Source organism: Macaca fascicularis, chromosome 12 (assembly GCF_037993035.2).
Source record: "Macaca fascicularis isolate 582-1 chromosome 12, T2T-MFA8v1.1".
NCBI lineage: Eukaryota > Metazoa > Chordata > Mammalia > Primates > Cercopithecidae > Macaca > Macaca fascicularis.
The window spans coordinates 16,019,208-16,047,164 of record NC_088386.1 but is presented as its reverse complement, the minus strand read 5'-3'; the positions used below and the strand labels follow the sequence as shown (position 1 = coordinate 16,047,164).

The following is a 27,957-nucleotide window of genomic DNA, read 5'->3' as shown; positions in this document are numbered from 1 at the left end:
GCTGACTTGGTATCCACTTGCTCTAGGGCAGTGTCACACATAGGGAGAAAACCAAATAAGAGTTAACAGAATCTCTTTGTTTTCTGAAACAGATAAGCTAACTGGCTCATCTTGGCATCAGACTTGTATTTTGTTCTGGTTGATTTTTATTTTATAAGAGGAATATAAGGACCTACACAAGAAACCAATTTGAAGACTTGTCTTATTGTCAAGGCCTACTTGGGTCTTTTTTGAGAAGTAGGATTTTGGAGCAAAATGCTGGTTTTGGAGTCAGGTAGGACTGGGTTCAAATTGGAGCGCTGAGATTTAACAATACATTGCTGAATTTTTCTAATCTTCTCTTACCTTACAAATAAACTGGAGAAAATAACATGGGATAATATTTATATTTAAATATATTACCATAGTGTTTGTTAGAGCATAAACACTTGCAAATAGTCTTTAATAAATCATAAGCAGAATCATAATTATTATTAGGATGGTATAAAAATAGTTGCAGTTATTATATAAGTAGTTGCATTACTTATAAATGGCCAAAACTGCAATTGCTTCTGTGCCAAACTAATATGGAAATAGTATTTTAAAGTATTTAATTTGATTAATATAAATATTTAATGTGTAATTTAATACCCATAAAGTTGTTCAATAGACAGACACAACTAAAACAGATAAAATAGTGCAATCAGACCCATAGAATTTACTTTGCTACTTTTTTGGTTGATACAGGAGGAATGAAAATGAATATTAAATCATTTCTAGTTATTTCAGTATATATTGTTTATACTAAATATTAATTGACATTATCCACACTTTTGGATTTTAGAGGAAAATTATTGAAAAGCTTTGCAGAATGTGGCTTACAGAATCCAAAATGAGGATTTCTTTTTTAAAAAATTATACTTACAATATGATCTATTCTTTTAAATTGCATGATTATTTCTAAAATACTATCTTGGAAACATATAAGGGTCAGAATAGCAAAAGCAGAAAGTGTTTTTTAAGAATTTAGGAAACTGCTCATAATTTAAAGCCATATTTTTTCTCAAGCTTAAAAACTGTTTTCAGGGACACATTGACTGTCCCATTCTAAAAGTAATATTAATAATTTTTTCATAAATGAACAATTGGACAGACAGTGATGAATAATAGAGTGACTATTATTTAAATGAGTCTAAGAGTCATTCAGTGATTTTGGTGTCAGTACTTTATTGCTATTTTTGTGCCGTATATCTGGTAGCCAAAAGAGTATGAGCCATTTCTTGATCTGTAGAGATGGGTTTACATCCAAGGAATTATATAATGAATGCATGAGTTAGAGTCAAGTTGCAACAAGCACCCGAGGGGCTGAAAGAAAGATTGCCCTGGAGGAAAGTGGCCTCTGGCAATTTGGAAACCCAGTTCTTCTCAATCTTCATTATAGATCTGGAAAAGAAATGGTCCTCTGACCTCCCTTGCTTGGGTTTTGAAACTCAGACTTAATCTCATAACATTTAAAATGTAAGTGAATCAAACATCAATGTCAATGTCACGTTAAAAAGAGTATTTGGGATGGAGTACATACCGCATAAATATTTTTCCTGTATAATGTTTCTACTGTAATGGAAAATCTAAGAAACATTGGCACCACAGTTGGATCTCAGTGACCTGAGTTCACTGCGGTCTCTATGGAGTCATGATCCCCTTTTTCTGAACAACTCCTCCAATTCTCCCTTCAAGTGCCTACTTGTTTTACTCCTGCCTTTCTGTTTAACATTATAGGGAGCTCTTAAGGACCCGGAGTCCTTATTCATTTTTAAACTTATTCTAGACACATCTATATTCATTCCAGCTCTTATAACCTCATACCGTTCTTTTAAAATATTATTCTTATTTCCTACTCGTGTGTGTGTAATTTAATACCATACACATCTACCACGTTGCTTTTTACATATGAGAAGCCATGTTAATGGCTATGGGGAGATAACAAGATTGCAAGCATCTTAAAGTCTGTAATAGTTATTTGGGTGTGTTCAGTCTATCTCCACAATGCCTAATACACAGAACTAACTGACTATCCTGTAATTACCAAATAGTGCCAAGACTGAAGGTGTTGTGGAAAATGGCCTGCAGTTGTAGACATTCATTTGGTAAATAAATAAATATGAATCTAATATGTTTAGATGCTCGTAAAAGCAATCTAGAAAGCTGTATTGTTATTAAAAAAACAAGGGATTTTTGTTTTTGTTTTTATTTTCTGTCCCTCTGAAGAGGAGCAGCATCAACTGAGGAGTTTAGTTCAGTACCATGGGCCCGTCATCTCTTCCCATTTTCTACTTTTTCTTGCTCATGTCATCTTACCACACTCATTAAAGGTCTAATAAGGGAGGCAGTAAATGTTCAGCAAGTTATATTAACTTTCAGAATGCAACATATGCTCTCATGCTTCCATGACTTACTTTCCTTTCTCTGAATTCACCTTCCTTGAAATCCCAAGAAATTCATGGTCATCCATCAAATCTTATCTTCCTAGAGCTTTCTTCCATTCTCCTCCTCTGTCAGCCTATGGATCAGGTCATTGTAACTCAAGAACATTATTCATTTTTATCTAGAGTCTCATCGCTGAATGTTCTGTGTATCAGAATCCTATAATTTGGTCATCTTAGTAGAAGTGATCTGTTTTCTATATAACTATTCTTTGAACAGCGTGATATAAGTAACTGATCCATTCACAGTGAGGGAATATATTCAGTTATTCATATCCAACAGTCAAGATAACATCATTGCTGGTCTGTTATACACACATTTCATTTCCTCAAACAACTTGAAATATTGTTCAATATTGTAATTAGCATCAAGCTTCAGATCAGTCAGACATCCTATCTGGATGATTGAACTCTAACCTGCTATACTATTCTCTACTTACACTTGCTTTTCTTTAGTTTATTGCTTTTTGCTCTCTCTCTTTTAGTTGCTTTACCACTCTGTTGCTGAGAGTGTAGCCCTCCTATCTAAAATCCTCTCATTATTCATTCATCATTGATTAAATATCTGCATTTTCCCTCACACTACGTAACAGTCTTCATGATATATTTTCTATTTTTCTCTTCATTTTTATCTCACACCAGCCACCCCAAAAGAGAAATCCCATCCTTTAGATAGACTGCTTTATTCTGGGGATCACCACCACTTCAATCATCACTTGTGTTTTCACATAGTTTCCCCAGTGCCCTGAGTTTGCCTGCCCACCTGGAGAAGTTCTGTTAAAACTTCCAGACACACTTCCAGATAACTTTATGTACACCACTATTATAAACATGTAACCATACCAGGTTACAATATTTACTTTGCTTTCTCTTCTGTTAAACTGCCAATTCCTTTTGAATTGTTTTGCCATAATGCACCACCTGGAGCATTATTTGATAGAATAAATGAATGAATATGTGAATACATCAATGAATAAGTAAACAAATGAATTAACCCTGAGTTTGTTCCTCAAGAATGAATTAAGTTGAGATGGGGAAATGGAAAAATAAATGATTTGTGAGTTTATAATTGACTTCTGTATGGGTCCATTTCTCTGCAGTTTAGTTTCCCACTCAGTAGAATGAGACGCGAGATTCTAATTTCTTTTATAGTCTTTCTGGATAGGACTGAATACTGATTGATTTTCATGCTGCCTCTTCACTGTTCCTTTTTACAATTTTTTTATTGAGCTTAAGATAATAAGAAATTGATATTAGCTACCATTTATTGTTTATCATGCAAAGAGTGTCATGCTGAGAATATGTAGACACCACCTTTAATCCTTATAGAAATCATCCAAGGTAAATAGTACTGTCCTCATTTTAACCCAAGGAAACTATAACTAAAATAGGTCATGTATATATGTTCCCCCAAGATCATAAGCAGGAAAAGTTAGGGTTTGGACCCAAGTTTTATATATCTATTTTCTGTACTAAAACCTCTGCTGGCCGGGCGCGGTGGCTCACGCCTGTAATCCCAGCACTTTGGGAGGCCGAGGTGGGTGGATCACGAGGTCAGGAGATCGAGACTATCCTGGCAAACACGGTGAAACCCCTTCTCTACTAAAAACGCAAAAAAAATAGCCGGGCATGGTGGCGGGCGCCTGTAGTCCCAGCTTCTCGGGAGGCTGAGGCAGGAGAATGGCGTGAGCCCAGAAGGCAGCAGAGCTTTCAGTGAGCGGAGATCGCGCCACTGCACTCCAGCCTGGGCGACAGAGCGAGACTCTGTCTCAAAAAAAATAAAATAAAATAAAAAAATAAAAATAAAAAATAAAACCTCTGCTGTATTACTCAACGCTGCCTACCTACATTGTCCACCATATTATGATATTTATTGGCATATTATCAAAGAATGATGACTTGAATCAAAAGAGTCTTCTCTACTACCAAATTCTTGTGACCTTTTCTTCTTTCCACTGAACAGTTTATGATATTTCTGGAATATAACATTTTCCACATGTACTACGTTAATGCTTTGGTGTAAAGTATTGATTTTAGAAATCATGACTGAGTTCATGAATATTCCACAAGAGAGATCAAATTCTCAGCTCAGATTATTTAATAAAATTCTGAATTCTCATCAAAATGTTCACTTTGTGGGAAGTCTTTTCTACTCTGTATTTATTTCATGAATTCCTAGGGTTTTAGCAGATCGGATTGTCAGATGTAAGTTCATTTTGTTTCCCAAGGGTGAAGACACGTGTATTCCAATAACCTCTAACATCATTTGATCTTCTATTTGTTCATGCCACATACACATCTACTTTTACCCTCAGTTTCTTGCAAAAATAGTACAGATACTGTCTGATGTGGATGAAAGAGATCACTTATTGATATTGGTATTTGTCTCAAGAGTGATTATTATTGCTTTGCCATAGAAGGAGGTTCAAAGCTTAAATTTTAGGCTTATCATTTTTTGTATCTTCATCATTTAGATGGATGGAGAATGTACCTACATATTTGCTAATACATAGAAAATGATTAAGAGGAAAAAAGGCAGTGGCATTTAATCTTGTTAATAGAAGGGGAGAAGGTGATCATTTGTTTCTATTTTTTTCTTGGACATATTTAACCCTGTTCTTTCACAATTTGTAGATAATACATCTTAAATGTCAGCATTAATTTCTTACGACTATTTAAAGTTGTACAAACTCAAAGTTGCTGTATTAAGAAGGTGACATGGGGGAAAATCCAAATTTAGATAAATTTGTAGATAATGCATAAGCTGTAATATTCTTTTGGTGATTATTTTAACTGGAATATATATATGTATATGCATATGCAGAAATGCCATTTTAGGTCTTCTGCTAACATGGATTTTAGATATGCATGGATTCACAGAATTATATGAATGATATAATGTGGTTTCATAAGAATGATATGGGCTTATTAATAGTTCCTATTTAAAACTTACATGTATATGATATATTTACAGATATACTATTGAATATTTTTTATAAGAAATATTGAACTTAATTTACAAAGTTCTTAGTTTTAGATGATCATATAAATGCAGTCATTAATGTAAGGGTAATTCATATTTAAATCAGTCTCTTTTTCTCTTTTAATTAGTTATTTGTTTCTAAGAAAAAACATATTAGGATATAATATTAACTATATTATTTGTCTAACATGACTTTGAAAGGTGAAGTTAAAAATACTAAGATACAGTGTTTTCTTTCTTGGTAATCTCACACAGCGCCATGTCAGAGGAGTATATCAATGACATATGTTATTCCAGGATTTTTAAAATAATATATTCTTCCCTTTTGACTTATATATAAAAACAGTATATTATGAATCATGTAAGGCTGTGTAGCATGTAAGTTAAAGGTTGTCTATCATGATGGCAGACTAGGCCAGAGCTCTAGGCTTTTCTAGTCCAACACACATATATTTTTGAGCAACAAGGAGTGTGCAAAGTCAGTTAGCAAAAATTACAGAGCTTCTAGGAGATATAAAACTTGGGAAGAAAACAATAATTATTTATTTTTAAAACAAAACCACAGCCCAAATAATACAATTGCTATTAACATAGTAAAGTTTTAATCAGCATTTTGATTTGGAATCATTCAGTCATTTTCAGCCTTGAACTTCAGCACTTGTTCTTCCTCTTTGAGGGCATTCTCTTATAGCCATTTTTTCTCATGTTTATAATGCCATTTTTATCAAAATTATAAATCTGACCTAACTGTAGCCTTCTTCATTAATCCACTGATTGAGTCCACGTCTTTGTAGCCTCTATGATTAGAGCTCTCAGTTGTCACCTGTCCCTCAGTAACACGGAGGAAGCATAATCAATTGGAAGTTGCTAGATCAGCCACAACTCACCCTAAAAAAGTGCTTCCTTTGATTTTTAGCTTTTTTAAAATAAGGTTCCAATATATTGCAAAGACTTTTTCCTTACTTATAAGAAAATGTGTCTCTGATTACCTCTAAACATTAATACCTTGAGAAAGGCTCTGCCTGCACCACTGTGACAGTGTATTATACTGACATAATCTCCCTCTTTTTCATCACATAGAAAGTATGTCATACAAAATAAATCTGTGTTGCACAAAATATTCTGCATCTTTGGGAATTAAAGTGATGAAAATTATATTTATACATATAGGTTAATGTATAGCTTATATATATTTTAATTTATAAGAGCACATGAAAAATGTCCATCTATATAACTTACAGTTTACAAACTTCCTATTTTTTTTTTGAGATACAGTCTCACTTTTGTCTCCCAGGCTGCAGTGCAGTGGCGCGATCTTGACTCACTGCAACCTCTGCCTCCTGGGTTCAAGCTATTCTCCTGCCTCAGCCTCCCGAGTAGCTAGGATTACAGGCGCCCATCACCACACCTGGCTAATTTTTGTACTTTTAGTAGAGATGAGGTTTCACCATGTTGGCCAGGCTGGTCTCGAACTCCTGACCTCAGGTGATCTGCTTCTCTTGGCCTCCCAAAGTGTGGGATTACAAGATTGAGCCACCACACCTGGCCCTTCCTATGCTTTTATGAAAGCTTATATTCTCAGAGCATTATGATTACAACAGGGAAGATATTCTAATCCCCATTTTACAGGTGAGGACACTTGAGGGACAGAATTGATGAGCAATATGCCTCATGTTGAACGTCTACTAAGAAGTGAAAACTCAGCAACAATGTGCAATACAAGCTTTTATTACTTTCTCTCCCCCCAAAAAATTCTAAGGATAAAGGAATTTAAAATACGTGGTGTAAATTCAGAAAAAGACCCATAATTAGAACTTAATAAATAAAAGAGATTTTTTAACACCTTAAATTTATAATCTTTTTCTGGCCAAGAATTCCAGTTTCCTTTTGCATTGAGGATATAATTGCTTATATGCCAAAGGTAATAAGTGAATATTTTGTTGAAGTCAACTTTTATAATTCTGCTCTCTCAAAAAAACTGGCATTATTTATCTATCTATGGCTTATAATTTACCTCTACGTGTCAGTTTATTAAGTTGTAAAATGGTTCTGCTAATGCCTTCTCATTCTTAGTACTATAATCATTATTATTCCTGTTTAACTGATGCAAAAACTGAGCTAAGATGTAAAATTCCCTGTGTTTATATAACCACACTTTCCAGTTGATAAATGGATTTTTAGAATGTAGGTAAAGGATTATACAGTTAGAAAACCAATATTGTATCACCACCATCATTACTGAAAGTGTCATGACGCCCTACCAAGGATGAAATACAGGTTGAAAGTTAATAATTAGCATCCATTCCTGTATTATCAATCCGTTGCGCAGGTATGTATTCCTCGATATATAGTCCACGTATTGTCAGCCTCAGTACCGTACTCACTACATTCCCATGCTGAATTGCCCTCTCCTTGAAAAAATAGAGAAATCTAAGTTTGTTGTACAGGTTGCCACCTGCTTCTTTTTTAAAGATACGCACTTTGTTCTATTTTTTTAACTAAATTGCCCCCCCCACCCCCTGTTCCTGAAGTCAGCATGTAGAATATTTTCCATGATCATATCCAAAGCAGACTTACTGCATAGGAGAGTCACATTGCAGTTATGTGCACATGAAAAATGAGATAAATTCTTCTGCCTTTGGTGTATTTATAAAATGTGCTAAGCTTTCTTTTAACCATGAATAATTTAAGTATGACCCTTTCTAAATGCAAGAGAATAGATCAAATGCTATCCTAGCTCTGTGATGATATAGCTATTCCCAGCAACTGAAAGAAAAGATCATCAAAGCCTCTTCCCTTTCTACTTACTCACCCACACTGTTAGAAATTATCTCAAATGGAAACTGGCCAAAGGATAGGAATTAACGTAGTAAGACTTTGACAGCAAAGATGATTAGGAGATTAGACAATTCCTTCCATTATATTGAACAATTTCTGGCTGGGAGATGTCCCTGAGGTCCTTTTCTATTGGTTCTATTCTAATATTTTCATGTGCTGTCTAAGATGTTTATCCTGAAGTTAATTTTGTGTGGATAATGCTAACAGTCCATTTTTGAGTTTTAGAGCTGGCTCATTAATATCCATGCTGTTCAGTGTTTCCACTTGTATAACAATCAACCTTTCATTTTTTTGGATTTGTACTATAGTACAAATAACTTCATTTAAACAATTGGACTCTGCTTTTTCTTCATTACTCTCATGATGGTCATTATGCAGCTTTTGCATCAGGCTAAGGAGACAATCTCTGGCTTTCATTCAAGATAAAGAGCAAGATAGTATCAAATTCCATTCAAGACACGGAAGAGTGCCTTTGGCCAATAATAGTTGATCATGACATGAGGAAAACTATTTCATTAAAAATAGAAGAGAGAAAAAGGGGAGAAGTAGGAGGAAGGCAAGGGAAGAGATCCAGAAAAAGGATTTCATTTTATTAATGCAAAACACACAAACATGGAGATCAAGGAAAAAAAAAAAAAATTAAAACATCAAATATATGTTTTAAAAAAATCCTTTAAAAACACAAAAAATTCTGGTTGAGGAAAAACATCAAATTTCAGGTTTATCTGAAGTCACAGACAACAATATTAATGACGCTAAAATGTACTGAACAGACCCACATATGAAAAAGTGAAAATACTTAAGAATTTTTTATTTAAAATCAAACTACAACTGAGTTCAGAGGCCCTCGGGATTTTAGCAATTTAAAAGCAGTGTTACTAATCTAATTATGATGAAGGTCATAGATACCTTTAACATATGGCTAATAAAATTGCAAAAGTGACAGACACTTGTTCAAGAGATACATGCTGAGCATCATATACATGTGTGAAAGGCACAATTTTGCTTTTCCATTTGTATGGCTATATAACTATAATTCAAGTCAGCAAAGATTTGGTTATGTGACGTAAAAACTATCAGAATAATAAAGAGATTTTAAAATTGTGTGTATTTGTGCAAATAGACTAGAGGTCAGGAACACTTTGATGATATAAAACCACCTTCCCTGAGAAACTATGTTCTTGAATAAGAGCACAGGAATTATTATTATTATTATTATTATTATTATTATTTTTAACAGTCTTGCTCGTTTTATTTCCTTTATGTACATACCAGAAGTGGAATTACTGAATTCAGGGTTTGAGTTCTCCAAGTCCTTGACAAATATTTTCCTTTAAGTGTTTTTTGTTGTTGTTGTTTTTTGTTTTTTGTTTTTTTAATTTAAATTTATTTATTTATTTATTATTATTATTATACTTTAAGTTCTAGGGTACATGTGCATAACGTGCAGGTTTGTTACATATGTATACTTGTGCCATGTTGCTGTGCTGCACCCATCAACTCGTCAGCACCCCTCAACTCGTCATTTACATCAGGTATAACTCCCAATGCAATCCCTCCCCCCCCGCCATGATAGGCCCCGGTGTGTGATGCTCCCCTTCCCGAGTCCAAGTGATCTCATTGTTCAGTTCCCACCTATGAGTGAGAACATGCGGTGTTTGGTTTTCTGTTCTTGCGATAGTTTGCTAAGAATGATGGTTTCCAGCTGCATCCATGTCCCTACAAAGGACACAAACTCATCCTTTTTGATGGCTGCATAGTATTCCATGGTGTATATGTGCCACATTTTCTTAATACAGTCTGTCACTGATGGACATTTGGGTTGATTCCAAGTCTTTGCTATTGTGAATAGTGCCGCAATAAACATACGTGTGCATGTGTCTTTATAGCAGCATGATTTATAATCCTTTGAGTATATACCCAGCAATGGGATGGCTGGATCATATGGTACATCTAGTTCTAGATCCTTGAGGAATCGCCATACTGTTTTCCATAATGGTTGAACTAGTTTACAATCCCACCAACAGTGTAAAAGTGTTCCTATTTCTCCACATCCTCTCCAGCACCTGTTGTTTCCTGACTTTTTAAAAGTCAGGAATTATTGATGCAGAGTTGCATAGATATAGACAGATTTGGGTGGCTCAGCTTCTAAAAGAGGAATGGAAGGTGAAAGATCGAGTCCCAAAGTGTTATCCAGAACTAGGTTAATAATATTGAACACCTACACCAAGGACCAGGCACTTTACAAAGCTACATATAGAATCTCATTTAATCCCTGCCATAACTCTACTGGCTAGATGCTATTATCACCCTGTATACCAAATTAAAAGCAAACTTAGGCGTAGGTGTCTAAAGCCACTGGATTTGGGCTCAACTCAGTTTGATTTGATCCCCATATCACCTGTACCTTTTCACAGTGACATGCTTACTTCCTTATAAGGTCTAGGTCATTAATGCAGGTAATTTTTCTAAAGGTTTGACAATGGGCAAAAGTCTGAGAATGAAAACAGATGAGTACAAGTGATTTGGAGATAAATACAATTTGAGAATTTAATTTATGAACAGAATTTTCTATACATTATCAGGTGAAGATGGGGTCTTGGTAGCGGTATGAACAACCTTGATCATATCAAATGCTTTCCTGGTTATGACTCATAAAAAAAAAAATTCAACCAAAAGTTACACTGTAAATAAACCAGGGTGAGGTATTTGAAGATTATATTAACAATATCCCTAATGGAAGAAGATGGGAATGTGGACAAGAAACAGTTCTCTGGTAGGAAAAAAAATAATGTAATTCCTTACATGATGAAGTAAATACAGTGTATGAGAAAATTCATTCAGCCATTCTTCATGTAGGAAAATCCATCTATGAGAAGAAATTTAAAAATAATGAAGAGATAAATAGAAGTAATTGGCCCAAGAGGCCCTTAGCCAATATGTGGATCTCTGTGTACATACTGCTTGAAAGAGGGCAAGCTTCATTATACTTTAGATATGCTGCAACTAAATCATCACGGATTATAAGTCTCTATAAAGTAAATTTTTAATTAAACCAAGGCAAATATTGTTTAAAGCTACTATCCTATGTTAATCTAATATTCTACCTGAAATGAATTGTCATGAAGAATAAAATTGAAGCATTGATAATTGATTATGCTTCAGAATATAAGGCAATATTGTTCTTTGCATGTTGTTTCCTTTTCCTTACCTTGATTTTTATTCTGTTCTTTACCCCTCCTTTCACATTCTTTTTAAATTCATAATACCTACAATAAAATTGCAACCCTTGGTTCTCAAGGATTCTAGTTCTCAAACAGGTACTCGTGCAACTGAGTGAACTTGTTGTAGGCCTAGAAAGAGCGATGAACTGAGATGACTAGAAAGCACTTATCTCTATGTCCCTTCTTTCCACTGTCCCATTCGACATGGATAAGCAGCTGACAAATTCTGCCATGCTTTTGACTGGTCATGGGAAGTCCTCTCATTGAATAATATTCTTCCTTCTTTTTATTATAACCAAAGCTTTACTGAAAAGGATAAGTGCTTTTAAAAATGTGCTGCCCTGATAATTTGTGATCTTAACTATTTACCACCAAATATTACTTAACAAGGAAAATAATAAATAGAAATAAAAAGAGCAATTAATTGCTCAAGGTACCTCAGCAAGGACTAAAACCTTAGTCTTCCAAATATAAATTCAATCCTCTTTTTAGAATTTAATTGAAACACCTTGTGAACCTGATCAAACATGTAGTTTGAACAAATCTCTACACTTTAATCCAGTTTTGGTATATTATTTTGTTATGTCATGAAGAGGTGGCTTGTTCTGTCTTTTTAAAAATCTGTTGAGTATTGTTTGTTTTATTCCCTTTTTTCTATATTTTATTATATTGTGAACTCATCCAAACAGACACATTCAGTGTTGAAGGTGTTGAAATAGATGAGGATTCTGCCCTCAAAGACCTTAACTTCTAAGAAAAGTTTGCAGTCTTAATTTGATTCTGCTGCTTGTGTTAAGAAATAGACAAGTTTCATATTGCTATGACCTTTTCACTGCTTAAAACAGATGGAATTGTTCTTTTCACCGCAAATTTCAACAAAGTTGTATGTCCCTACTCTCAACCTTGAAACACCCTTCCTGCTGTGAATCTCCAAAGATTTCTGAGACAGATAAAAAAGCAAAATTGTGTAGAAGGAAAATCAGGCAGACACTCAGAAAGAAACAAAAATAACTAAATCAATTGGAGCTCAGCAATCTTGCACAGCCAATACACACATGAGTCATGGTACCCATTTATTACAAGATAGATGATTTGTCTGTAGTACATCCTCTGTGGTCATCCCTAGCACCAAATGTTTTGCTATTCCTACTTTACTGAATATTCTTTGCTTAGCTTTATTTGTAAGTCTAGTCTTTTCTGCTCAACACTTTGTAAACAACTAATGCCCCTCATTTTCCTGCACATGCCTGGTTTGTTCCTTATAATGTCAATGATTAGCATGATAATCCATGTTCTTTTAAATGTATGTTGAAATAGATACGCCTATACTGTGCACCAAAGAGAAAGAAACAACACCCAATTAGATCACTGAAATGGGTTCAAAATCTTTGGTTCATAATGAATTGATACCACTTCGTAGTCTAACATTTAAAACTTGGAAAGACTAGGTTAAAGTTTAAAATGGCAATTTAGAGAAGAGAGCAAAAGAGTGCAATTGTAGTTTTCTTCCATGGGTGTTGCAATAATAAGTAAAGGATTGAAGGTTTTGTTTTAAAAAATTTGTAGCCATTTACTAATTTTGAGTCTGTAAACTATACCTTATTTTAAACTGTATCTTATAATAATGTATTTGCCTACCATAAAATGTCACATTTTAACTAAACATAACTTAGTTGTGAATTTCTAAAATCGCTGTGAGCAAGGCAATGTGTCATATATAAATTGGAAAGTTATATCTTTTAAATAAACAAAACATTTTACATTGCTTTAGCGCTGCTGCCAGAGTTTAAAGGTGAGCAATCCTGCCTTAAAAGTTAGTGACACTCAGGCCGGGCGCGGTGGCTCAAGCCTGTAATCCCAGCACTTTGGGAGGCCGAGGCGGGCGGATCACAAGGTCAGGAGATCGAGACTACAGTGAAACCCCGTCTCTACTAAAAATACAAAAAATTAGCCGGGCGCGGTGGCGGGCGCCTGTAGTCCCAGCTACTCAGGAGGCTGAGGCAGGAGAATGGCGGGAACCCGGGAGGCGGAGCTTGCAGTGAGCCGAGATCGCGCCACTGCACTCCAGCCTGGGCAACAGCGTGAGACTCCGTCTCAAAAAAAAAAAAAAAAAAAAAAAAAAAAAAAGTTAGTGACACTCTGCTGATGATCTCCAAGGGTCTGTTGATTGCATTTTTTTAATATTTAATTTTTTTAATATCCTTGTAAGGCTTTAAATTTCATTGGTCCAACTAGAAAATGGGAGTACCTCTGACATAATAGCTCATACTACACAGCAATTATGCTTTAGCCATAGATATTGTGCATTTAAGTATTGTACAAGTAGCCAAAATTCTTTACGTAGTTCTCCATTTTTAACTGTAACTCTAAAGAGATATGCTCAACATAAGCAAAATTAACTTCAGGTAGAATAGTAAAAAACAGTTTTTATCGTCCTATAAATCTAATCATGGTTTTGTTCATTATACTTCATAAAGTATTTTCAAATACCTTATGCCATTAATGCTTACAGGATGTCTTTGAGGGAAACAGGATAGTGTTTTCCATTATTATAGACACAGACTGAGTCCTAGGGTTTCAGTTATTTTTGCCTATGTTCATAGTGAAGTTGGGATTCAACCTTGTTATTTTTAGTCAGCTTAGTATTCAAAGGTGAAGTTAATCTTTGGTACCTGTTCTTTGTGAGTCAAAATATTTGCAATAAATCCACAAGCTTCAAAATACAGTGTCTTTATGTAAACTCAAGACTTTTTAAGTCGTTTCAATTTTAAACTTCATCTGAGTCTGTTTTCCCTGAAAAGGTCTACTTCAACAAGCATTGGCTGTGTCCTACGCATACTAGAAATTGTGCTAGGCATAATGATTCCTGCTAGTTCTCAAATGTTACACAAGCTCTATCAGGATCAACTGGGCAACTGAAAAAACAAACAAACAAACAAACAAAAACAGCAATTCCAGGCTTACTTCTGAATAAAGACATTAGACTTCTAGGTTAGAGCGTGGGGACATGGGTAGTAACAAATTTCAAATGATCTGAACAAGAGCCAAGGTTGCATAAACTAAATACATTTTAAAAGAAAATATAAGAGAAAAGAAAAAAATATCTAGGTTGCAAACACTATGGAAAGACAAGGCATATTTCTATTTAATCACTGAAGATCACCATTGAATGAGTGATTTAGAAAAAAACGGAGGAGAGTTGTGATTCATTAATTTCTATGGCACAGTTTATTTATGGTGTTTCTTTATAATACATCTCATAATCCACATAACAGAAAACTTACTCCCAAAAGGTTTATTAAATTTTGGAAATATAGAGTGCATGACATAATGGATCTTAAGTGCTTAGACCACAGAAGGCATTTACGTTAGTTCGCTAGGACCACCATAACTACATATCAAATATCACTGACTGGGTATCTTAAACAATGGAAATTAATTTTCTGACAGCTCTGAAGGCTAGAAATCAAAGATCAATGTGCCAGCTGGATTGGTTACTTCTGAGGGCTCTCCTAGAGTTGCAGACAACCACCCTCTTTGCACCTCTTCATATGGTAGTCCCACTGTGCACCTCTGGGGTCTGTTGTGTGTCTAAATGTCCTCTTCTTTAATGGGCACCAGTCAGATTGGATTGGGGCCCACCCTTATGGTTTCATTTTAACTTAGTTACCTTTTTAAAGGATATATCTCCAAATATAGTCAAATCTAAGTGACTGGGAGTTAGGAATTCAACATATAAATTTTGGGGAACACAATTCAGCTCCCAATAGCCTTTAATAATTTTCAGTTGCTCTGTGTTTTGTCTGATTCTCTCCTTACTTCTTCATGTAACTTACTAGTCCCACACAACCCCTGTATCTGCTTGGTTTCATTTGTTGCTGAGACGTTTATTTGCTGTAGTGAATCTAATAACCTAAAATCTTGTTATTGGATATGGTTTGTGTATTGGGGCTTCTAAATAAATATTTACATGTTTATAAATTTACCTGTAAATGTTAAACATTTACATGCTCTTAAAAGAGGAAGGCAGGAGAGTTTGGTGTTTTTACCTTGAAGAGTGAGTAGGGTAGGAATTTCTCACAGGTTACCCAACTAACAGTGGAGATCCTTTTAGAGTTGGATGTTTGAATGCTCTTCATATCTACACACGCACAACTGCCTGTTGGAACTATACCTAGGTATGAACTTTGACACTCTCTGTGATTGTATCAGAGTTTGATTTTTTTTTTACTTTTACTGTATTCTAGAAAATAAACTAATAAAAATTGTTAAGCTGACATTTTAAAATTGTACCTTCTTTTCCCTCTGGAAAGAACATTCATGCTTTATTATTTGTGTGTCTTTTTTTCCTTCTAGCTTTCAAATTTTTCAAACATATATGTCTATGCTTCTTGCTGTCAACTTTAGTGATAAAAAAAGAATTTTTCTCACTGCTTGTTTAAATTTTCCTCAGTGAGAATTCCACCACAAAAACACACAAACAAAACAATTCAGGAAATACTAATGTAGTTTTCTTTTTAGTTTAACGTTATTTATGGTTGTATATTTTCTGTTAAATTATTATCAATTATTTCATAATTGGTTCTGCTATCAGGCCCTTCAGCCCTTGGAAGCCATTTGCAAGACATTTCTAAAACACTCTGGAAGAAATCCAATAAAGATAGACCTGTCTACCAACTTGACATTCATTCTTTAAAAATGCCTTTGGGAAAGTACCATCCATTTTTCTTCATTTTTCCCCATTGAGAAATGAGCTAAACTAATTTCTACTACAGTGTTAAGTCATACTTTCATTTTATTCAGGGAACTTTTCAATTACAATTTTACAGAGGAAAATACAATTTTACAGAGGAAAATACAATTACAAAGGATTTTCCTTTGTAAAATTGTATTTTTACCTTCAGGTTTATCATCAAGAATTAACAGAAATGTTAATAGCCAGCACAGTTCTTTCCCATTACTTAACTAGTGAATATGAAAGCTAAAATTTCTACCAGATTTTCAGTTGCTCTTGTTTTGGTCCAATATGTTGGTATTTGCAGGGATGAAGAACCAGGAGGCCAGTTGGTTACAGATAAGTTCCGTATTGACTGGGATTCCGTACTCATTGACATGGATAACGTCATTGTAGCAAGATTTGATGGCAGAGGAAGTGGATTCCAGGGTCTGAAAATTTTGCAGGAGATTCATCGAAGATTAGGTTCGGTAGAAGTAAAGGACCAAATAACAGCTGTGAAGTAAGTGGGTGCACATTTTTCTTCTGTTTTCTATAATAACAGAGTCTAGGTATATACATATAATATTACTGACCCTGACTCAAGGCTTCTATTTTGGTGACTGAGCAATGTTGTAAGGTAATCCTAAAGCCTATTTCATTTTTTTCAAGTACCTGTCACCCTTAGTGGTATAATAAAATAATTCTCATATTTCCCCTCTGGAATTAAAATTTACTTTGGATTTATGAAAGTAGGATACATTTTAATTATACCACTATATTATTTGTTTATAGTATTCCACAATGTCTGTTATATCCTCAGTTAATCACAATTCTTGAAGTTTCACAGATACCATTACCACCCTGGCATGAATGTGTGACCTAAGAAAGTTAGTGGGTTCTTTATAATAGCACACAGAAACCAGATATGATATGGTTCAGATGTAGACATTGATTCAGTAGGAATGGAATGGGGCCCAGGCTTCTGCGTTTATAACAAGCTTTCAGGTGATACCAAACTACTAGACCATCACTTTGAGTAGCAAGATTTGGGAGTATATGACCCTTATACATGAATAGAGCTACAGTTAGTGAAACATTTCTAGTCATTAGCTATTGTTTTGGATGTATGCATGCCAAGTATACATTTATATACACATTTAACTTACAAAGAGACAACTATTGTTTTTCTTTTTCATTGCAGATTTTTGCTGAAACTGCCTTATATTGACTCCAAAAGATTAAGCATTTTTGGAAAGGTAAATAGTAGAAATGCTGAATCTACCTTTCTAAGTATATCTGTGTATCTATCTATCCTATTACATATTCACAGGAGGCCAGTTGGTTACAGATAAGTTCCATATTGACTGGGATTCATACTTACTAACATGGAAAACCTCACTGTAGCAAGATTTGATGGCAGAGGAAGTGGATTCCAGAGTCTGAATATCGTATATATGAAATACATAATATAATGAAGCATGTATATGTACACATATATGTATTGTTTGTATGTATGTATGTAATTACATGCTTCATTATATTATTATGAATTATATTATTATTATCATTATTTGGAATGATCACTTTCTTAGATGTTTTCCTTTAAAAAAAAACACGAAAAACAAATCTTTTGTATATGTGTTGTTTGTATGTATACATATGTAATTACATGTATGCATTGTTTGTATGTATACATATGTAATTGCATGCTTCATTATATGATGATTCCTCCGTATTATCCTTTAAAAATGTAATAGCATAAGTAATATTATATACAGTCAGTCATTTATTAATTCAATAACTATTTATTGGGCAGTTAGTTGGCACCTGGTGTTAGAAGTAGAACAACAACAGGACAAAAGGGGGCTTTGTTTTCATTAAGCTTGTGTTCCAGAGAGGGGAACAGTAAAGAGGTAAATGAAAAACAGTTTCATATAGTAATAAGCCTCATAAGAAAAATAAAGAAAAACTGATACATGAAAGGTAACTATAGAAAAGGCCAGTGTCATTAGATTGAGTGGTCAATTTAGGCCTCTCTGATGAGGTTATATTTAAATCTATACCTAAATAACAAATGGAAGCTGGTCAAATAAATCTCTTGAAGCAGAACATTCTCCATAGGGGGGAAAAAAAAAAAACTAGCAAGTATCGCAATCTTAGGAAAACAGACACAGGCTGAGAAATGAGAAATGACCAGTTTGCATAATTACGTCATCTGTGCTCTCTGCACGATATTTACTTATTGTAGTAACTGTTGTGGCAGGTTCAACATTATTTTGACAGTGGAAAAATAAACCTCATGTAGATATTTATTGAGCTTGTTTTTTATTTTTGTTTTGTTTTTTTGAGATGGAGTCTCGCTCTGTTGCCAGGCTGGAGTGCAGTGGCGCAAACAGGGCTCACTGCAACCTCCGCCTCCCGGGTTCAAGTGATTCTCCTACCTCAGCCAACTGAGTAGCTACAAGCACGTGCCACCATGCCCAGCTACAAGCATGCGCCACCATGCCCAGCTAATTTTTGTATTTTTATTAGAGACAGTGTTTCACTATGTTGGCCAGATGGTCTTGATTTCTTGACCTCGTGATCCGCCCACCTCGGCCTCCCAAAGTGCTTGGGATTGCAGGTGTGAGCCACCGTGCCCAGCCTATGAGTTTAACAGATCAGTGGACAATGTATTATAAAGGTAAAATGATGAAAGGAAAAGGAAGACCTTGAACTATTTTAGTTTACAAATAAAGCAAATTCTTGGTGTTCATGTATTTAAACATATGATATTTTCTACTATTCTTAAGTAACCTAGAGATCCATGATATAAAATAACTGGTAACTTTAATTGGGGCTTAAATTTTGGTGGTACACACTGACAGGTGGGTGCAAAAAATCCACTTAAATGAGTAAAATACAAATCAGTGCAAATCACGACCATCCCCTCTCCACTTCAGACATCTGCAGTGTATCATGCCTTTGCAGTATTCTACGCTTGTTGTCAGCAATATTCAACAGATAAGTAAAAATATTTTGTGAGCATTGCTCCTCCAGCATAACACAAACAAGTAAATAACTGAAAGTGCATCCCTAGTAGTAAAGATTTGTTTTTCGTGTTTTTTTTTTTTAAAGGAAAACATCTAAGAAAGTGATCATTCCAAAGAAATGGAAACCCTAGACATATTAAAAAGTAAAACGAAATCCTGTCTCAGACTGCAGCACTGTTAAGCCTTAGGGACATTGTGCGAGGTGAAGATAGCCAGTCACAGAAGGACAAATACTGTAAAATTCTACTTATTAAATGAGATATCTAGAGTGGTTGAGTTCATGAAAACGAAGAGTGAAATGGTGGTTGCTAGGGTTTGAGGGGAGAGGAAAAAGGGAAGTTGTTTTTTAATGGATATATGATGGATATATAATAACGGCAAGAATGTAAACTAGTAAAGTAAAAGACAAAGATAAATAGGGAACAACCAAGCCAGAAAATGCAATTCACTGAAAAAAAAAAAAAAAAAAAGAGAGGGATAGAAGGGAGACAAAAAGGGAGAGCAAGAGCAATAAAGGAAGAATTTGAGTGCAAAGGACAGCAAGGTGCTCTCATTTAGTGATTAGCCATTTTATGAGCTCATCAATTTCTTATTAGAGTTCTTGGAATTTTTGTCGAGTTTCATACTTGCAAGATGAAAAAGTTCTGGAAATCCGTTTCACAGAAACAAATATATACCTGACACTACAAAACTGTGTGTTTAAAAGTGGTTAATAGAGTAAATTTTATGTTATATGTTTTTAACACAAACAAAAAAGTACATGCAGTAGGGAGGGAACATTTTACTCCTTAACAGTCCTGATATATGTAAGAATTTACAAATGGTTTGGGGCTTATGTATTTCAATGCTCTACTTACTGTACACCTAAATAAGCATAAAGGACCAAATATGCTTTTACAAACATGCATGGCAATTTAGAGAAGATTCAAAGAGTTGTAAAATGCCTCATGGAAAACGGCAACATGAGCTGGGTTGTGATCAGCAGGTAGAGGGGAAGGAAGAGTCTCATGCAAATGCACAGTGTCAGTAAGGGGAGTGTGTGTGGAGAACATGAAATGAAGTAGTTGACTTTTATTAGAAGAATAATAGGCAATAAGAATGAGAGGAAGACTGGGCAGAGATGATAGAGGATCTTCCACAGCCACTGAGAAATTAGAAGCTGAGCCTAGAAACCATGGAATAATAACACTCTAGACTTCACATTTATAAGTTCAAAATCTTTTTCCCCAAATCGTCTTTGTATACTTGATGTGCCTCAGAACAAATGACTCTGGAAAACTAAAACAGTGACATAGGATACAAACAAGAAAAAATATGAATGACTTCATCTTAAAAAGAAAAAAAAAATTCAGGTCAATCAACAAATATGCATATCGGTGACTGAGTTATAAATTAAAAGTTGACTTTCTCAGCATATAAAAAAACACTGTTTATCTTAAGATTCAGTAGACCTGGTGATTATTTTTCTTGAAATATACTGATTTCAGATTCAAATTAGGTTATGCTAAACTCATAAAATGGGTTGGAAAACAATGTTCTTGCTATACTGATTGCGTGGAAAAATTTGTTTAAAATTGGAACTAGACTATAAAGACATTTGGACCCATTGCTTTCTTTGTGGGATTAAAAAAATTATTTAGTTTTTAAATTTATGTAACCAATAAAAGACTCTTAAGATTTTGTTTCATTTCTTCTGGAGTCACTTTTAGTACTTTGAAAAGAATATTTTTTCACTTATATAACTTTTCAAGAATATACACAAACAGTAATACATAATATCCTCTTATTATATGTTTAATCATTTCACTTGTGGCAGTAATATCGTATTTTAATTTCTATTATGACTTACTAGTGCCTTCTTGGTTTTGCGAGGGCACAGTCTTGCTCTCATTTGCACTCACATTTTTCCTTTATTGTTCTTGCTCTCCCTTTTTGTCTCCCCTCCATCCCTCTCTTGTTTTTCAGTGAACTGTACTTCCTGGCTTGGTTGTTCTCTATCTTTGTTTTTTACTTTACTAGTTTACATTCTTGTCATCATTATTTTTCATCTACTTTTTACATCCATTTTATTCATGAATGATTAAGTTGAATGTCCAGCTTATTAATTTTTCTTTCTTCCTTTCAAATACAAACATTTAAATTAAAAATCCCTTTGAGATGCTGTCTTGGGTATTTTTCACTAGTACAGATATAGAGTACTTTTATTAACATTTAGTGTAAATATCTCTTTGTCAGGATAAGTCTATGTCTTCTGAACTGTTCTTATTTTTATTTCAAATTGAATGAAATAATTTTTTGGTACTTTTCTATAACTTACTGACTGTAATTGAACTGTAGCCAAAAAAATTGATCAGGATAACAAAAATACTTTGAAATATCAATTGACTTATGAGTTATGAAGGGAATAATTTTTTATCTTTATCAATCGTTTAATTTTGTGTAATTAATTTTTTTGTTTTGCTCGATCCTGATTAGCCATTTTATGAGCCTATCAGTTTCTTATTGGAGTTCTGGAATTTTTGTTTAGTGAATTGATTTTTTTTTCTTTAATTTTTTTTTTTTATTTCAACAGAGTTTTGGGGACTAGGTGATGTTTAGTTACGTGAGTAAGTTATTTAGTGGTGGTTTCTGAGATTTAGGTGCACCCATCAGCCAAGCAGTGTATATTGTACCCAATGTGTAGTCTTTCATCCCTTACTCACCTCCCACCCTTTCCCCCAAGTCCCCAAAGTCCATTGAATCATTCTTATGCTTTTGCATCCTCATAGCTTAGCTTTCACTTATGAGTGAGAATATACTATGTTTAGTTTTCCATTCCTGACTTACTTCACTTAGAATAATGTTCTCCAATTCCATCCAGGTTGATGTGAATGCCATTGTTTCGTTCCTTTTTATGGCTGAACAGTATTCCATGGGGTGTGTGTGTGTGTGTGTGTGTGTGTGTGTGTGTGTCACAATTTGTTTATCCACTTGTTGATTGATGGGCATGTGGGCTGGTTCCAAATTTTTTGCAATTATGAATTTTACTGCTATAAACATGTATATGCAATTATCTTTTTCATATAATGACTTCTTTTCCTCTGGGTAGATACCCAATAGTGGGATTGCTAGATCAAATGGTAGTTCTACTTTTAGTTCTTTAAGAAATCGCCACACTGTTTTCCGTAGTGGTTGTACCAGTTTACATTTTTAAAACTTCCATGTGTGACTAAAAATGTTAGTGTTACATGTATGTCCATTTAATCAAACATATCCATTTTTATGTTCAAATAATAAACTTTTTATTTTCACTATGTCCTCAGAAAGGTGCATTAAAATATCCCTTTATAATGTGAACTCATAAAGTTCTCCTTATTAAGTTAATTTTTCTAAGTGTATATTAAGGCTATTATTATTCAAGTCCTGCAACTACAAAATCATTATATCTTCTGGATAAACGTAATCTTTTGTTGTTTTTATTGGCCAAGCTTATCTCTATTAATTTTTTGCATTAAAGATGATTTTTATATTAAAATTACTATGACAGCATTTTTTCATTGATATGTGCTTATATCAGCCTTTCCATCTTATTATTTTCAGTCCTTGTCCTAATGATTGAGGTATGCCCTTTAAACAAAAAGAGAGAGAGAGAAATATGTTTTTATCTTTTTGCCAATTTCCATGTTTTAGTCAAAGATTATATTCGTTTAAATTTCTTCTAGTTACTGACAAATTTAAATGTTACTGTTTTCATTATATGTGCCCATTATCTGTCGTATTATTTTTCTTCTGTCTTCCATTTATTTGAATTATTTTTTCTCTTTCATTCTTTTTTCTAAATATAATTTTGTTTGTTCAATTATATTTCTGAGAAGAATTGTCTTGTATGACTTATAAAATAATTTGTTTACCCATTCACCTATGGATAAACATTTGTGTTGTTTTTCGTTTTGTATATAGTTATTATAAACATTTGTAAGCTTGTTTTGTGTAAACATGTATTTTCATATTTCTTTGTAAATACATAAGAGTAGAATTGTTAAGTCACATAGTAATTCCATGTTTATCTGTATAAGGAATTTCCATACTTTTTTGACAGTACTCATATTTTGTATTTTATTTTATAGGAACCATGTAGAAGAGTTTCATTTGTTCTACATTTATGCCAACACTTAATATCATCAGTCTCTTTAAATCATTCACGATTGATGAATAGAGGGATTTATTTTATTTTCATTTGTAGTTTACTGATAACTAATAATACTGGACACCTTTTCATGTGTTTATTGCTTCATATGGGTATATTTTAACATAACTGATTTGTTGACCATTCAGACTGTGCAACTTTCACTTTCATATTAAAACTTACTAAATCACAGAAAGCACGTCACAACTGCAAACCTATTCCTTCCTTCCCCTTTTCATCATTTTTAATTGAGATATAATTGACATACCATAAAATTCATCCTTACATCGTATCTTAACATCAGATAGTAGTATCTTAAAATCAAATAGTGGTAGTTCTTCTGTCTTCTTTTCCAAAGTTCTTTTGGCTCATCTAGATATATTACATTTCTTTATAAATTTTAGAATCACTTTGTATCATTTCTAAAGAAAAATATGCCATAGGGATTTCTTATGTGGATTGTATTGAATCTATAAATCACCTGGCTTAAAGATAACTGACATCTAAGCAATATTGAAGCTTTCATATTTTTAAAAGATAATTTTCTTTGGTGTTCTGTTTTTTCTAACATGTGCACAGTTATAGATATTTTTTTAATTGACCATGTTTAGGTTGTATTGGATTTTCTGAATCTATGTTTTGGTGCTTTGTCAATTTTAGAAAATTATTAATTTTCTATTAGAATATTGTCATAACTTCTCATCCTCCTTAAACTCTTATTAAAAATGTGTTAAAAATATCACTTTAACGTGGTTATTTTATAAACTTTTCTTGGTGCCTTTTAGTCTTTAATTCTGTGTCATACTTGCTTCTATAGTCCAATAATTCTCTCTTCATGTGTGACTAATGGTTTTCTATATTCATTGCTTAAATTAAAAAAAAAAATTGTAACTAGAAGTTTCACTGAGCTTTCTATCAAAATGTTTAGCTATATTTTAACTCTTGCTTTGCTGATGTGTATTTTGTAAGATATATTTAACATCGTTGTCTGATATTTTACATCGTATTAACCAAATATCTCTTATTTTTGAGCATCAGTTTCTCTTGCCTCTTTTTTCTGCTGGCTCTCAGTCATGGTGATACTTTTCCTTATGTACTATTTATTTACTCATAGATGAGCTTATCTTTCTTGGAATTTTATCTATGGGAATTCTTTGATGCTTTTGTTCCTTTTGTATTTATGTATTATGTTTTATATTTAATTGTGCATGCTGAATTGGGACCACAAATCCAAGTGTAGACTTACAGCTCAAATTTTTAGTCAAGATTAATTATTTATTATTAGCTCAGTGCAAGCTCATAACAGGAATAAAAAACAAAACATTTCACCAATCTGTTTTATGCAGCATGTTTATTTTTTATCATATTTAGACAATGCTTTTGGGATCTAGATTTATTTAGGGTCTCCTTTAGACCCATTGTGGATTTTGTTTACCCCATCCACCAATGAAGCCATTAGAACAAAACATCAAAGTCTTTAGCGTGTGAATAAAACATTGGTTTTATGCTTTCTTCAGTTTTCAAGTTTCCAGCTTTCAGTTTATATTTGGCTTTTGTGGATTTATGAGCTTGATTTTTAGTGTTTGGGGTTGTGCCTTTTTTTAAAGCCACCAATTTATATTTGTGTTTTATTTGTTCGGTTGGTTGGTTGGTTTTACTTTGGTAATCTTTAGTTGAGGGACCAAGTGGAGTATCTCTTTCACCTAATGCTGGAAAATAAACTGCCATAAATATGTTGTTCTCGTCAATGAGGCTAAAACAAGTCTACCTTGTAAGATTCTAGGCTAAGTTAAATCTCAATATAAAAAGTGATGTGATTCATTTGAAATAGTCCCTCAAGGAAAGGAAAAATGATTGGCAGCTCTAGTTCTAGGAATTTGCAATTTCTAGCAACTTCTTTTCTTCACACTCACTAATATTTGAATGAATTTCCAGGTTCTGCTTTTTCTCTGTCTAAGATTTACCATGTTTTTATGGTGATATATATCTATATCTAGATAGCTAGCTAAATAATTTCATTCATTATTATGGACTTTGCCAGCAAAAACTAAACTTACATTCCGAGATATATCATACTGATATATATACACCTCCATAAAGCTGAAATTATGAAATTTTAAAAAATGCTCAATGTTTTTGTTGTGTGTATAATTTGTTTAGTTTAATTTTTGTTTTTGAGTATGGAAATGTTTAACAAGGAGTTGGGATTTGGGGATGCCTGTGAGGCACATTCTTTTCATTTTTTAATTTTTTAAAATTTTACTTTGAGTACCATGATACACATGCAGAATATGCAGGTTTGTTACGTAGGTATACATGTGCCATGGTGGTTTGCTGCACTTATCAACCCATCTTCTAGGTTTTAAGCCCCACATGCATTAGGTATTTGTCCTAATGCTCTCCCTTCCCTTGTTCCCCACCCCATGACAGGCCCCAGTGTGTGATTTTCCCCTCCCTGTGTCCAGGTGTTCTCATTGTTCAACTCCTGCTTATGAATGAGAACATGCAGTGTTTGGTTTTCTGTTCCTGTGTTAGTTTGCTGAGAATGATGGCTTCCAGCTTCATCAATGTCCCTGCCAAGAACATGATCTCATTCTTTTTTATGGCAGCATAGTATTCCATGGTGTGTATATGCCACATTTTCATTATCCAGTCTATCATTGATGGACATTTGGGTTGGTTCCAAATCTTTCTAATCCATTCTAATCAGTGTTCTCTAATGATGTAAAGTGATTAAAGAATAGAATGATAGTATTTCTAAGAATATGCTTTGGTCAAACAATATATATTTTTTAGACAATACTACTACCTGTTTTCTATGTATTAAAATGTTAGTCCTGTAAACACCAGGAAAGCATTCATTAAATTAATTACCTTCTAAACCTATTACATGGATACCAGAGGAAAAGAAAAGAGACAAACTTCAGTCAGTATAAAAGCATAGATGTGAAGTTTTGTCTTTTTACATGCAATTTTATTTCAATATTTCACAAGTATTCACTAAATTCTAAAAGGTGAAACTATTACGTAAAATGGGTCCTAATGATATTTCAATTGTATTTACTGTTATTTTCTTTCCAACTGCACTTTCTGCAATATAGTTTAACTGAAATCTCTTTGATTATAAGCATGCCTTCTACCTTTCTACCTCAGTATCTTTGTTCATGCCTTTTTACTTCTTTTCTAACAGCCTCTAGCCTACATATTGCTTTAGAATTCTCTTATTAAGCCCTATGCAGGTGTCCCTTCCTCCATTAACTGTCATGCGCATCCGTGTGAAGAGACCACCAAACAGGCTTTGTGTGAGCAACAAAGCTTTTTAATCACCTGGGTGCAGGCGGGCTGAGTCCGAAAAGAGAGTCAGCGAAGGGAGATAAGGTTGGGGCTGTTTTATAGGATTTAGGTAGGTAAAGGAAAATTACAGTCAAAGGGGGTTTGTTCTCTGGTGGGCAGGAGTGGGGGTCACAAGGTGCTCAGTGGGGGAGCTTTTTGAGCCAGGATGAGCCAGGAAAAGGACTTTCACAAGGTAATGTCATCACTTAAGGCAAGGACCGGCCATTTTCACTTCTTTTGTGGTGGAACATCATCGGTTAAGGCCTGGCAGGGCATTTTCACTACTTTTGTGGTGGAACATCATTGGTTAAGGCGAGGCAGGGCATTTTCACTTCTTTTGTGATTCTTCAGTTACTTCAGGCCATCTGGGCATATACGTTCAAGTCACAGCAGATGCGATGGCTTGGCTTGGACTCAGAGGCCTGACATTAACCATCCATTCAATCTCTCGCACTAGCAAATACTGTTCCCTCCTGTGTACTCATAGAACACTTTTTAGTAGCTTCCTGTAATTATTATACCAGTATGTAATGTATTACATTCATTTGTTTTCTGCTTTCATTTCTAAGTCAGACTGTATGCTTTGTCAAGGTAGTTCAGTTTTATTTGATTTTTTGTTGCAGAGACATTTGAATTGAACTTATTTCATAATCTTTCTTTAATTTGGAATTCCCTCTCCCTCTAGATATCCAAACTTTATCCTTTTTTCAAACTCCAATTCAAATCTTTCCTATTCTTAAAGTCTTTACCTCAGTTTCACCACATAGAATGTTCTATACATATCAATGAAGTCAAGTTGATTGAATATATTATTCAAGCTTTTTGTTTCTTTACTGATTTTCTGTCTACTTTTTCTATCAGCTAATGAAAGAGGGTGTTGAAATCTTTGGCTATGCCATAAGGCAAAATTACAACAGTTTAGTCTAAAAATCTTAATTGCTTTATTTGCAGTTCTAGAATGGGCAACACTTCATTCCATAAAATAGAAAAAGTGTCCCAATGAGCTGGGCAGAAGAGGCTGGTTTTATAGATAGAAAAGAATTAAAGAAAGAAGTAACAAAAAATAAAAAGCAGATTGGTCATTTCAAAGTTACTTTCCTTATAAAGCAGGAACAGTAGAAAAATAACTGGCTAACATCAGGTCACTTGAGGTTACACTTTGTTGTTAGAATTAAAGCAGAGGAAACTTCATTATCGTGCTGA

General features: G+C 34.0%; 1 protein-coding gene across 4 annotated transcripts in view; it reads left to right on the top strand.

Moving 5' to 3' along the window:
* DPP10 (dipeptidyl peptidase like 10) overlaps positions 1–27,957 on the top strand; it is a 1,411,130-nt gene that overhangs the window by 1,364,856 nt on the left and 18,317 nt on the right. For all 4 annotated transcript variants that reach the window (XM_005572966.5, XM_065525407.2, XM_005572965.5 and 1 more), the window contains 2 exons: positions 16,550–16,744; positions 17,426–17,480. In XM_005572966.5, the coding sequence (XP_005573023.3) occupies positions 16,550–16,744; positions 17,426–17,480 (250 nt within the window). The remainder of the gene's footprint in view (positions 1–16,549; positions 16,745–17,425; positions 17,481–27,957) is intronic.